The sequence below is a fragment of the Cucumis sativus genome, chromosome 5, assembly GCF_000004075.3.
Source record: "Cucumis sativus cultivar 9930 chromosome 5, Cucumber_9930_V3, whole genome shotgun sequence".
In the NCBI taxonomy this organism is placed as follows: Eukaryota; Viridiplantae; Streptophyta; class Magnoliopsida; order Cucurbitales; family Cucurbitaceae; genus Cucumis; species Cucumis sativus.
In genome coordinates this window covers 28,700,898-28,713,663 of record NC_026659.2, presented here as the reverse complement: position 1 = coordinate 28,713,663, position 12,766 = coordinate 28,700,898, and the positions used below count along the sequence as shown (strand labels likewise).

The following is a 12,766-nucleotide window of genomic DNA, read 5'->3' as shown; positions in this document are numbered from 1 at the left end:
TCCCGTACAATCCACCCCATACCTTCCAAAATTTAGTTCAAAATCTATAGTATATCACTCGACAAAACCAAATACTATGGACTCAAGCAGTTGTTAGAAACACCCTTTAAAAGGATCATACTAAACCTGACTATATTATAGAAGAAAAAAGGAAAGAAATGAAAATTGTACAGTGATTTTAAAACTTACCGATCAAATTGACACATTATCAAAACTTAAATAAAATCAAAAGTATATATAATTAGCTCCAAGGATTAGAAAATGATAATCTTAAATAATGCAATCTACAAAGATAGTGAAATCTCTTTTGAAATTAGGGCAGAGACAATCAAATTTAGAAAAATGTGTCCACAAATCATTAAGATAATATGAAAGAATTGGAATTTGAATGGAAGGATCCAAAATAAGCCATCATTGCATTGCCTAATTATTGGTATTATCAAAGAAATAAAACCAAAGGATAGTGGAGTGGCAAAGTGAATCACACAAAGTCACTAAACCAATGGTAGAAAAAAGATAATAAAAAGAAAAAAGGAGAGGCCAAAATCATTTATATAATTAATATTCTATTCCACTCAAGAATAAACTAATTCTCACTTGGGATTACGCTTCACCAAGAAGCCAAACGGCGCCCAATTTCTAAAAAAATGCAAAAGAAATTGACACCAAAAAGCACTTTTTGTATTCTTTTAACAAAACCTACTCCTACACACACATATATAAAGAAAAAAAACATATACAATATATTTAAACAAAAAAATAATAAAATAAAGTACTTTTACATAATTTGAACGATAACGATGACAAGCTATCTAAAGATTTAACTGACACGATCGTATCTTCGTAGATTAAAATATCATTTTGATTTACATAATCCAATAACTTTTGAAGTCGCTTTATCCCTGCATAAGCTTTCATAAACATATTTAATTTTATATAAAATAAGAAAATGTATTTACATCCAAATTAAAACAAAACTCAAATTACATAGATTTTAAAAAATAAAATAATTTGTTAAACATGTGTTTTTCTTCGAACTTAATTATTACAATGCAAGAAAATTAAGTGATTATTTTCTATTGTGTTTCCCAAAAGTCAATTTTTGACCCATTTTTTTTTTATAAGAATATGAGTTTTCAAATAATTAAATTTTAGTTCACGTCTAAAACTCACACCTTTCTTCCATCTTATGCCCACTTTTTGTAATCTTTTTTTGGGTTCAAGTTAGGAGAATAATAATCCTTTTCACATTCTTTCTTGCTCTCCTTCTTTGAAGAACTAAAACTTCTCATAAAAGCTAGGAGGAGAGAGCCCATATTCTTGGGATGACTATTCTCCAAAAGTTATTATTTTTTTATCACATTCATAATTAATTGAATAATGTGATACCAATTAATTAATTGCATGTTAATTTATATAGTAAAAAAATATATTTGCCATGTGGTGAATTCTTATTCGATAGATATGGGTGGGCTCCATTTGGTAGAGATAATTACACACATAATTGCATAAAAAAGAAAAAAATTGTTCTTGTTAAGAAAATTTCCTCGAATACTATTAAGTATTGTTAATGGTAAATATTAGCCAAGAAAAGGCTTCCTTAGTGTGTAAGAAGTAGATGAGTGCAGTCTTTTATCACATGCAAAGATATAAAGTACTTCTCAAAAGATTCAGACCAAAATCACTTTAAATATACATAAACAACAATACCCAACAACCAACTTGGCACAAGCAAAACCCCAAAAGTTTTCTAAGCCTCTGATCGATAATCTCTCAACTAAACTGCATCCCAACATGGTTCTTCTTCTGATCTAAATTAAAACAACCAACCATATATAGCTTCTGTTTTTCATCGGTATACGTTAACTAGACATGTATAGATTTAGCAACACGTTGATTGGGTTCTTAAACCTCTTCACACTCATAGCCTCAATCCCCATCATCGGGGGAGGGTTATGGATGGCGAGAAGCAGCACGACGTGCGAGAGCTTCCTACAGACGCCGCTCCTAGTGGTGGGGTTCGTGGTGCTGGTTGTGTCTCTAGCTGGGTTCATTGGTGCTTGTTTTAACGTTGCATGGGCGCTATGGGTTTACTTAGTGGTGATGTTGTTTCTAATAGCTACGCTTATGGGATTGACGATATTTGGGTTTATAGTGACGGCAGCGGGGGGAGGAGTGGAGGCACCAGGTGGGAGAGTGTATAGAGAGTACCATTTGGAACAATACTCACCATGGTTGAGGAAGAGAATTAAGGATCCAAGGTATTGGCTAACCATTAGGAGTTGTCTTTTGGGTTCTAAGACTTGTGCTCAACTTGCTTCTTGGACTCCTCTTGATTATCTTCAAAGAGATATGTCCCCAATTCAGGTAATTAAACTTAATTTGTTCTTGATTTTTGATGATCTTTTGCAAGTTTTTATGAGCATTAGTTCATTTTACAAAAGTGGAAAAAAAGTAGTTTTAATTGGCTAAAGATTGTATCAATTTTATTCTATCAATAAAGTGGCATGCCAACATATATACACACCTTTTAAAACAATTATCATCCATTTTTAAAAGTTGTGCCTTTCTGTTTTATCATTTTATTTAATTACCTCACTAATTAATTACTTACTTCCCTATTTTTACTTTTATTTAGGTTAAATTATAAAAAATCTCATTTGTGACTGATTATTATTTTAGTATGATTTAAAGATAAAAAATTTTATTTTAAAATTTTGTGAAATTTTTGTAGAATTTAGGAGTATTTTTTAAAAATATAACTTAACTTTTTATTTATTTATTTTTTGAAAAGGATTAGTGAGTATATCAAGTAATTGTAAAATAAAAGTTACGATTACTATTTTGGTTTTGCTACTTAATTGAAATAATAAAAAAGTTTAATCAATAGTGTAGAGATTAAAATTTAAAATTAAAATTGATCAAATGTACACAATAGTGAACAATAAATAATTCTAACAAGCAATAGGAATGACTTTAAAAAAAAAAATACTAACAAATCATTTCAATATTTGGTTTTACATTTAGAAAGCATAAAACAGTACTCGAGAGGTGCTTTTCCATAAAACACCTAAAAAGTTAATTGAGCAGCAGTGTGTCTAATGTAAGAAATTGCAATTTATTTATGTGTGCACGCAGTCAGGTTGTTGCAAGCCACCAACGGCATGCAACTACGACATGATGGCAGCAGGAGCCATGGTGTCTCAGGATCCGGATTGCTATCGATGGAACAATGCCCCTACCTTGTTGTGCTACGAGTGTGACTCTTGTAAAGCAGGTGTCCTTGAGAACGTTCGAAGAGACTGGCATAAACTCTCCGTTCTCAACGTCGTTGTTGTCATTCTACTCATCGGTGTTTACTGCGTTGGTTGTTGCGCCTTCCGCAACACAAAGAGAGCTGAGACTGACTACCCTTACGGTCACAATCAAATGACCAAAGTTCGACCAAGATGGGACTACTATTGGTATGTTATTTCGATCAACTCGTCTTCTATTCTAACAACATTATTGAGGTAGATTGATATGATAGGACAGGGAAGGAATAATGGAATTACATTCTTTGATATTATCTAATTTCCCCTTCAAATATTTATTCAAAGTAATTAGGAAGTTGAGGAATTAGATTCTGTATTTTGCAAGCTAAATTAATTTAGATCAGAATTTTGTATGTAAAGTATTGTTTTCTCTTTGGCAGGTGGAGATGGTTGCATGACAAGAAAGAACAACTTTATTAAGAGACAAATATTCCATCCTCCATTTCCCAGTTGTTCCCTTCACTACTTTTCTTCTTGTTGACAGAATACATCAAAAGAGTGGTCTCAAATTTCCCTTTTCACTTCCTCTTTCTCTTTCCCTTTTTCCCTCCTTGTTTTGTATAGACTTTTTTTTCCCACCTATATAAGTAATTTGAAATTAAGTTAGACATTTTTATCTTATTACATCCATATAATATCCTCAAAAACTTGCTCTACGTGATACTTGATAGTAATTAGTGTTTTCTGTTGGGTCTTGATTAGCCTAAATCTATTTATGATTTTGTATGTATTAATATGTCAAAATTGTTAGCGTATTTTAAAGAGATCTATAGTTCTAGAATTGAAAGTGTTATTTTATAAGAGTTGAAAAGGAAAGTGCATGTTTTTAAATGAATTTTGTTTCTTTTTTTTTTTTCAAGTTGTTAGCAGTATAATTTTTTAAGTATATCATACTTGATGATCATGATCTTCATTGTTGATTTCCAGGCAAGATGAAGAAAAGAAAAAAGAAGCAATCGGTAGGTTAATTAATGTATGTATTTGATATGTATATGTGTGTGTGTGGAGACTTTTAAGTAGAAGTTTATCAAATTTCTCTTTAACTACATCCTCAACGGTTAGATGTTGCACTAAGTGATTATTTTGTGGTTATAGGTCGTAACATGCATAATTTTTGTAACGTCATTTTCTACTTCAACGTAGTTAATTAATAAGATGTATGTAAACCATCAAATGAATATTTTTTTAACATGTCAAAGTTTCGTAATAGGTTAGTTATATAATAAAATCATAAAATCTCATACCATTTTCAAATCGTGGTTAATTCTAAAATTTGTTTATGATTATGATGCTCTAAATTAGTATTAGAAGTTTTTACGAACGAGTTTTAGAGACTTAAATACCAAATCATGCCTTATATCAACATCTTATTTACGCTATTCCTTGCATGAATTATTTTGCAAAGGATCTTTCTACAGTCAAGAAGTACATCAAATTATCCCATTTGGTCTCCAAATATCTTGAAAACTATGATCTTTCTGTACTTTTCTTACCATAGAAGAAGCATTGAGAAAACATTCAATTCCATTACCCAAAACAAAACCCAGATATCAATATTTTCATGCAACTACTTTTAGGTTAAAATAATAATCAACAACTTAACTTTGGAAGCAATAAATGACCATTAAAGAAGAAGGAAAGAAAAAAAAGAAAACAATGCATTTAAGTTTATTACCATCATCCTCATAGGCAAAGTCACATCCAAACAAAAAACTATAACCCTACCCAGTAGTACCCATCCAATTGCACGCCCTTTTGTGTGTGTGTGTGCGCTATTGCAAGTTGCCATTTACATAGAGGGAGGGGTTGGAGGATTCATTCAATACTAAGCCACCCCTAGAGGACAACAAATTCGGACCACGTTACAATCACTCTTACTCGGTCAAGTTCATTGTTTCTATTAGATATTTCATTTCGATATATGTTGTAATTAATAACGTTTCTTTCATGTTGTATTGTGTTGAAAAGTCCTCTATAGAACATTAAAGTTGATGGTGTTGTTAGGTCTCCTTTACTGTCAAATGAAATACAATCTGTTTTAGGTTTTAATTTAGTTCTCTTATCAAATTTGTATACGGTAGAAATCAAAAATATAAAAGGATATTTGTGAAGGAATGAATAATGATATTTGTTTGGATTTGCAAGTTGGGAAATGAGCTGTTTGTTTGTTGAGGTAATTTATAGTTTTATTAGGGGATGTGAGGCTTTGGTGTGTCAGAAACTCTATCTTTTCTATCAATAAATGCTTTGGAGTGACATTTCAATGGATTAAGACTTCTGTTTCTAAGCTTATTGGGACAATGAATTCATATATATATATACTTTTTAATAACTAAAAATTGTGTTCAATAAGATATTTGTTTCTCTTTCTTCTTTATTTTCTTTTCCCTTTTTTCAGTTTAATTCTGGTGGTTCCCTCCACTGTCATTTTTTTAAATGTTTAGAACAACAAATAAGTAATAGAAATTAATGAATCTTTTTAATTTTAATTTTTTTACAATTATATGATATTTTCAATTATGTGTTAGATATAAAAACTTTAGAAAGGTCAGGTAGATTACTGATATTTTAAATTTTATTTTAATACATGTTCAATCATTTAAAAAAGAAAATTCAGTTTTATATATGAGGTTTTTTTAAGAATAATAAAGTAACACAAATTATTTACCTTTCGTCTATTTTATAATTTTTGATTTTGTCTGGATGATGACGTTTTTTTTTAAAAAAATTGAAGTTCCTCCCCATAATTTGTTGATAAAAATAAAAAAAACAATAATAAAGTTATTAAAAAATATAATTCATTTTTCTTTTTATTATTATTATTATTTTGGGGAAAATGGGTCATTTTGACAAATTTTCTTCTTTAGAAGCAAAGAATAGTTTTGAAATTTAGCGTTTGGAGTTTGGAGGGATGGAGTATGTAATATGAAATAATTACGTGGTTGATATCTATCTATCAAGTCAATTAATTTAAAATATGGGGAAAAAGATTATATCAGTTTGGTCAAAATCGATGAAATTTCATCTCCCACCTATACCTAATCATTTGGATTTGAAAACATCAAATGTTTCTTAATCTCCTTGTAAACCCATTAACTGATTCTGAACTTGATCAATCTCTTAAATATTGAAATTCATCCACAAAAACAACATTGATCATATGTACGAAGGTACGAAGAAAAATGTTCTTCCGATGAGTAGAAATTAATTGCATTACATTAATCCAAAAACTTAAACAGACCCATCTAAGGAATGATTCAAAGAGACCCATTGATGAACAGAAAAAAAATTTAGATTCCTTTAATTTCTGGGATCGAAGACGATTCGTTTAAACGAAGCAGTTTCAGAAAATTTCAAGCAAGAAATGGAAATTATTATTTCGAGCATTTTTGTCTTTGCCCAAATTCGGTCAATTTTGGGGAACTCCCTGGCCCTCAAGTTTTCTCTGCATCAAAGTCCAACAGCAGCGATCGACAAATTCCCGAAAATCAACGGCCAAAAGAGACTCCAAAAATCGTGGCTATTTCGTAACATTTCCCCTAATTTATTTTGAGAATTTCATATCCAGAACGAGAAAGAAGGCCGATATGGATGGGATTGATGCGTGTGTGGAATTGTCCTGTTTTGCCCTCCTTTTCGGCCACTGGGATGAAGGGGGTATAACCTAGCATTGAATTATTGGAGGCCCCTTCTCTTGATGTGGAGTGATGAAAGACTTTTTCAACTTTGGCGCCTCATAATTTTGCTGCTAATGGCTTGGTAAGGTCAATAAATTTTTTGTTGAACTGTTCGGATATATATGATAAGTTCAAAGTAGCTGTTTGCAATAGAATTAGACAGAACTTAAAAGTCTTAAAACGTAATCTTAGTCAATGCTGCAATTTAATTCCATGATGATTGATTGATATCAACTTATTGAATTTTGTTTACGTGCTTTAGTTTCCTGATATGGGCTGATTATTGTTTTGTTCTGTTTTGTTTTGTTCAAGTTTAATATATTTTCATCAGCTTCTTGAGGAGGATATTTTGTTTCCCTCTTATCTCTAATTTAACAGTTGATTTAGACTATTCATCTTAACTATACCTATACCCCCCATGGTTAAAATGTAGATTATTTGTCTTAAAGTTGTATAGCCCATGTTTATTCCAAATTTATGTTGTAAATAAGGATTTCAAGTTGGTCAACTTGAGATGTCTAATGCTGGTTGATAACTACTTGTGTTTTTAACTTTTGGAAACTATATTTGTTTTCTTACCAGTTTGTTTATATTGATCTTCATCTTTTCTAGTGATATATTTGAATTCATAGCAAAATTCTAAAAAAGAAAAGAAAAAGAAAACAACCTTCTTGAAAACTACTTATTTTTCTTCGTTTTTTGTTTTTACAACTTGACTTGTCTTTTGTGAAAAAAATTACAAATTAACAACGAACCAAGAAATTCATGGGTGGGTGAAAGTAGTGTTTCATAAAGTTCGTTGTCAGTTTGTCTCAACAATTAAGCAGAAGGCTTGAAATCCTATCCCATGCATTTATAATTGTACATTATATAAATAAATTTCAAGCAAACGTTAACCATATCTTTTAAGTTTATATATCTTTTTTCTTCAAAATACCTCCAGAACCCCTTGCTTTGACTTAGAAACCATTTAAAAAACATATAGATAAGAAAATCAACTTATGCTATTGAAAAAGCAATATATAATTTATTATTTCATTTTTTTTCAAAAAGTGAAGCCTCAAGTCTAACACAATATAAGATGGTCCCTTTTCTCTCTCATCCTTTGACAAACCCTTCTAGGAAAGGGTCAAAATGAAATGAGTCATCATTCATTTCCTCTCCTTATTGGTTGCAGACCTTCTTATGCTTAAGTCTTTAACTAACTGCCTCTCCACATGCATAAGAAAATATAAATACGTACGAAGACAGTTGTGCTTTGCATCTACTTGTTTCATCCTTCTCTCCCTAGAATTTCATTTCTTTGTTGTAAGCTTCAGAGCTTTGTTTCTGTTTAGTAAGGAGATAGTTTCCATTCTCAATGGCTGAATGTGGAACAGAGCAGCGTACTTTGGAAGATACCTCAACTTGGGCTGTTGCGGTTGTTTGTTTTTTCTTGGTTGTTATTTCAATCTTCATTGAACATGTCATTCACCTCACTGGAAAGGTAGGCGTTCCTCTAAGAGTTCCTCAGTTATGTGTTGAAATCCACCAAACTGTTAAATCATTTTTGAGTTCAACATCATGTGGGGATGAGGGGGCATTGAACCGCTAATCTTTTGGTTGAGATTATGTTACAACTAATTGAGCTATGCTCAGATCTGCTCCCAAACGGTTGAATCTGAGCTCAAGTATCATGCTTTTTTCAATAGTGAACTTCATTATAATGATGATTTTAACTTGGTGTGAGAACTTTAATGTGCGTTTTCAAAATTTAGTACTGCAAAAGTTTTTATCTTTTGTTGAAGTTGTGTTTCTGCATAGCCGCATTAATCTAATATGTTATGTCATTTAAATCTGTGCAGTGGCTGGAGAAAAGGCACAAGCCAGCTCTTGTTGAAGCTCTAGAAAAGGTTAAAGCAGGTAGGAGGCGCATCTAGTCACCGTAGTTTTTTGTTAATGTTTGTTTCTCTCTTGTGTCAAGGGCTGACTGTTTATCTCTTATTTCCCTTCTCCCTTGTTGATGGTATCGTGAAGAGCTTATGCTATTGGGATTCATATCCCTACTTCTAACGATAGGCCAAGATGCTGTCACTCAAATTTGTGTTTCGAAAGAGCTTGCAGCAACTTGGCTTCCCTGTGCAGCAAGAGCTAAAACAGGAGTAAAAGTTGCGAAGAACAGTCGTCTTAGACTTCTTGAATTTTTAGATCCTGACTATGGTTCGAGGCGTATTTTAGCCTCGAAAGGAGATGATGCATGCGCTAAGAGGGTAAAGCCATCTCTTTAAACTTCAAAACATACTCCTTATTGCAGAATTTCATTTTTCTGCTCAGTAATAGACTAGCAAAAATGTAATTGGCATTACGTAGAAATTGAGTTAGCTTATATTCCCAAATGATTGAAGCTTTCTGCGAAACAATTTTGCAGGGCCAACTCGCTTTCGTGTCGGCATATGGAATCCATCAGCTCCATATTTTCATCTTCGTATTGGCTGTCTTCCATGTCCTGTACTGCATCATAACTTTGGCTTTTGGCAGAACAAAGGTAATCTTTAACCTTTTCCACGCCTCTGTTTCCCTTTTCCCTTCTTCTTTTTCATGAATTCCTTTTAATTGTAGATGAGCAAATGGAAGGCCTGGGAGGATGAAACCAAGACAATTGAATACCAGTACTATAATGGCATAGTTTTCTTCAAAATCCATATGAATGGGTAGATTAGATTTTACAGTTTTTTAAAGCACATTTGATTGTGTAATAACATGAAAATCATTTCATGAAAAGCTCTTTTAATAACCTATAAATTTTTACTCAAATCACTACTTTTCATACATGCCTCAAGTACTGAGCCTTTTGTGATGACTAGTTGATAGAATCTCATACAAGTTGCAGATCGTTTTTCAACAGCATGGGACGAAGTCCTTTTTTTATATTTAATATTTTGCTTCCTTTTTTTAGACACATGATGTCTTTTTTGTCATGTTATCAACATCTCTTACTGCAGATGCATTCATTAGAAATTCTAAGCAATTTGTAACTTATGAATTGATAATTTCTGTATTGCAGATCCAGCAAGATTTAGATTTGCTAGAGATACTACGTTTGGACGCCGACACTTGAGCTTCTGGAGTCGTACACCAATTTCCCTCTGGATTGTGAGTGTTTGTCTCAAAATTAAATCAAGAAGAATTTGCTCATGACTATGAATTTGACAACCTGGGAAGAACTAAAATTATTCACTCTTGCTAGAAACTCTTAGCAAATTATTATAAAGGATGATGCTCTTTTGAGTCGTCCATCAAGGTTTTGATAGAAAAAATCAAAGAGATCTATAGATGAACGTCTTTCACAATGTTCTAATTGCATTTGTGTCTCCTGATTCACTTCTGTGTACAATCAAATAGTTTTAATTTCCCACTGTTTCTCTTTATGTATTTTATGGTTTTAAATTCTGAAAAAATTTCAGCGATAGTGATGTTAGTTAATTCATATTCTGTTTCACAGGTTTGTTTCTTCAGACAGTTCTTTGGATCAGTTACCAAGGTTGATTACATGACACTGAGACATGGATTCATTGTTGTAAGTAAAACATGTGAAATTGAAATTGCATCAAATCCACTTTTCATATAGTCAAGATTCTGCTCGTCCATTCTTCTTAACTTGAGCCGTTTTACAGGCACATCTTGCACCCGGAAGTGAAGTAAAATTTGATTTCCACAAATACATTAGCAGATCTCTGGAAGACGACTTTAAAGTTGTTGTGGGGATTAGGTTTGCTTCTTGATTATATAAATAAATTTGATTTCATTTATTGATTTTTATCATAAAATTTTGACCAATTCTCTAATCTCTGCAGTCCCGCAATGTGGCTATTTGCTGTTCTCTTCATCCTAACCAATACAAATGGTAAGCTTACAATCAGTGCATTTCAGAGAAACGTACTTGTCAATTCCTTAGTTCCTTTCAATCTCTGAGTATTTATTGAGGAATGCTTGTTTTTTGTTCCATATCAGGGTGGTATTCATATCTATGGCTGCCTTTCATCTCCTTAATTGTAAGCATTTTGCCATCCATACTTCATTTATTTTCAAGCAATAGTCTTGTTTCATTCTTCCTTCAACTTTGCCTCTTTTGTATAATGCAGATAATTCTATTGGTGGGAACAAAGCTCCATGTTATTATAACTCATATGGGATTGACAATTCAAGAAAGGGGTCATGTTGTGAAGGGTGTTCCCGTCGTTCAGCCTCGGGATGACCTGTTTTGGTTTGGACGTCCACAACTTATTCTCTTCCTGATCCACTTTGTTCTCTTTATGGTATTATTTTTAACAACGTTATTTATGTTTCCACCAATAATTTATTTTCCTCCCTGAGAAAATGACATTCATCCTGTGCTTGCAGAATGCATTTCAGCTTGCCTTCTTTGCTTGGACCACAGTAAGCAATTCCTTTGAGACCATTTTTCAATCCAACTTTAGAAATTATCTACACTGAGAACCATATCAAGCAAACTTCCCCCTAATAATGTGTTTAATTCTCTTTCAGTATGCATTTAAGTGGATGGGTTGTTTCCATCAGCGAGTTGAAGATATTGTCATCAGACTCTCAATGGGGTAAGTTCACAATATGAACTGTAAACAACCTGCGTTTCATCCTATCTATATGAACCACGAACTGAAACCGAAATCGACAACTTTTACAGGGTTATCATACAAGTTCTCTGCAGTTATGTCACACTCCCACTCTATGCTTTGGTTACTCAGGTAATCATCAAGCAAAAATTCCTTCTATTTTACTCTTCATCCTTCTTAAGATCATTGATCTGTTTTCTTGAGAAAAATTGAACTCAAAATAGTTCCAATAGAGAATAGCGACTCATTACCTTGTGTGATTTTTTATATTCCAGATGGGCTCTAACATGAGACCAACCATTTTCAACGACCGAGTGGCGACGGCATTGAAGAACTGGCACCACTCAGCCAAGAAGAACATGAAGCAGCACCGCAACCCAGACAGTACCTCACCATTCTCAAGCAGGCCAGCTACTCCAACTCACGGCATGTCTCCTATTCACCTTCTGCACAAACATCAGCATGGCAGCACATCTCCCAGGCTATCCGATGCCGAACCCGATCGTTGGGAAGAGTTGCCTCCTTCTTCACACCATAGTAGAGCCCCCCATCATGATAATCATCAAGATCAACAAGAACAATCTGAGACAATAATTAGAGAACAGGAGATGACAGTTCAAGGACCAAGTTCAAGTGAAACCGGTTCCATAACACGTCCTGCTCGCCCTCATCAGGAAATCACTAGGACTCCATCAGACTTCTCATTTGCCAAATGATTTAGCCATGGGAGATGATTGGATCATCATCCAGATCAGATATTCTTGCATGTTCTTCATGTACAGGGCGCAGCAGCAAATACTACATCTGTATAATCTTTATACACTTGAAAACAATATGATCAACTACTTCCACAGCAACTACCTTCTCTTATTGTGCTTCATATAGGCAGAAAACAACCAACTGCTTTTCCCAATTTTTCAAGAGTATTAATTTACAAAAACTCATTCTTTTCCCCTCCTCCTCCTCCACACCAATGTCCAATTTTTTGTACTTCAATAAAATGTTCCAATCTAAAACAAAACGATGTCAAGGAGTATTGTATACCAATTACTGTTAAGTTTCCCACTAATATTAAATTTTGTAAAAAGCTTAGAAAAATGGTTGATTGAACAGACAATGCTTATCTTCATTGGAAATTTTGAGCACAACAGCAACTACTTAAGCT

General features: G+C 33.0%; 2 protein-coding genes across 3 annotated transcripts; both read left to right on the top strand.

Moving 5' to 3' along the window:
• Positions 1 to 1,872: 1,872 nt before the first annotated feature.
• On the top strand, positions 1,873 to 4,145 carry LOC101205675 (tetraspanin-6). The gene is made up of 3 exons (XM_004142376.3): positions 1,873 to 2,367; positions 3,139 to 3,464; positions 3,695 to 4,145. The coding sequence occupies exons 1-3, from the start codon at positions 1,873 to 1,875 to the stop codon at positions 3,732 to 3,734; spliced, it is 861 nt and encodes a 286-aa protein (XP_004142424.1). The 3' UTR covers positions 3,735 to 4,145.
• Positions 4,146 to 8,101: 3,956 nt separating this feature from the next.
• LOC101218929 (MLO-like protein 2) lies at positions 8,102 to 12,746 on the top strand. Of its 2 annotated transcripts, XM_004142345.3 has the most exons (15): positions 8,352 to 8,477; positions 8,836 to 8,893; positions 9,008 to 9,240; positions 9,399 to 9,515; positions 9,590 to 9,650; positions 10,035 to 10,123; positions 10,473 to 10,547; positions 10,645 to 10,739; positions 10,825 to 10,874; positions 10,982 to 11,022; positions 11,113 to 11,286; positions 11,372 to 11,407; positions 11,516 to 11,583; positions 11,673 to 11,733; positions 11,877 to 12,746. In XM_004142345.3, exons 1-15 carry the CDS (start codon positions 8,352 to 8,354, stop codon positions 12,315 to 12,317), a joined length of 1,725 nt encoding a protein of 574 aa, XP_004142393.1. In that variant the 3' UTR covers positions 12,318 to 12,746. The 2 variants fall into 2 exon arrangements, with proteins under 2 accessions (XP_031742053.1, XP_004142393.1); XM_031886193.1 differs by lacking the exon at positions 11,113 to 11,286 and having other exon boundaries at positions 8,102 to 8,477.
• Positions 12,747 to 12,766: the final 20 nt, after the last annotated feature.

Bases quoted from the DNA above. Each gene is read 5' to 3' on its own strand.
- LOC101205675 (XM_004142376.3), top strand. From the start codon at position 1,873: ATGTATAGATTTAGCAACACGTTGATTGGGTTCTTAAACCTCTTCACA. The intron at 2,368-3,138 runs GTAATTAAACTT...GTGTGCACGCAG, and splicing joins GAGATATGTCCCCAATTCAG to TCAGGTTGTTGCAAGCCACC. The intron at 3,465-3,694 runs GTATGTTATTTC...TCTCTTTGGCAG, and splicing joins CCAAGATGGGACTACTATTG to GTGGAGATGGTTGCATGACA.
- LOC101218929 (XM_004142345.3), top strand. From the start codon at position 8,352: ATGGCTGAATGTGGAACAGAGCAGCGTACTTTGGAAGATACCTCAACT. The intron at 9,651-10,034 runs GCATAGTTTTCT...TCTGTATTGCAG, and splicing joins TGAATACCAGTACTATAATG to ATCCAGCAAGATTTAGATTT. The intron at 11,734-11,876 runs GTAATCATCAAG...TTTATATTCCAG, and splicing joins TCTATGCTTTGGTTACTCAG to ATGGGCTCTAACATGAGACC.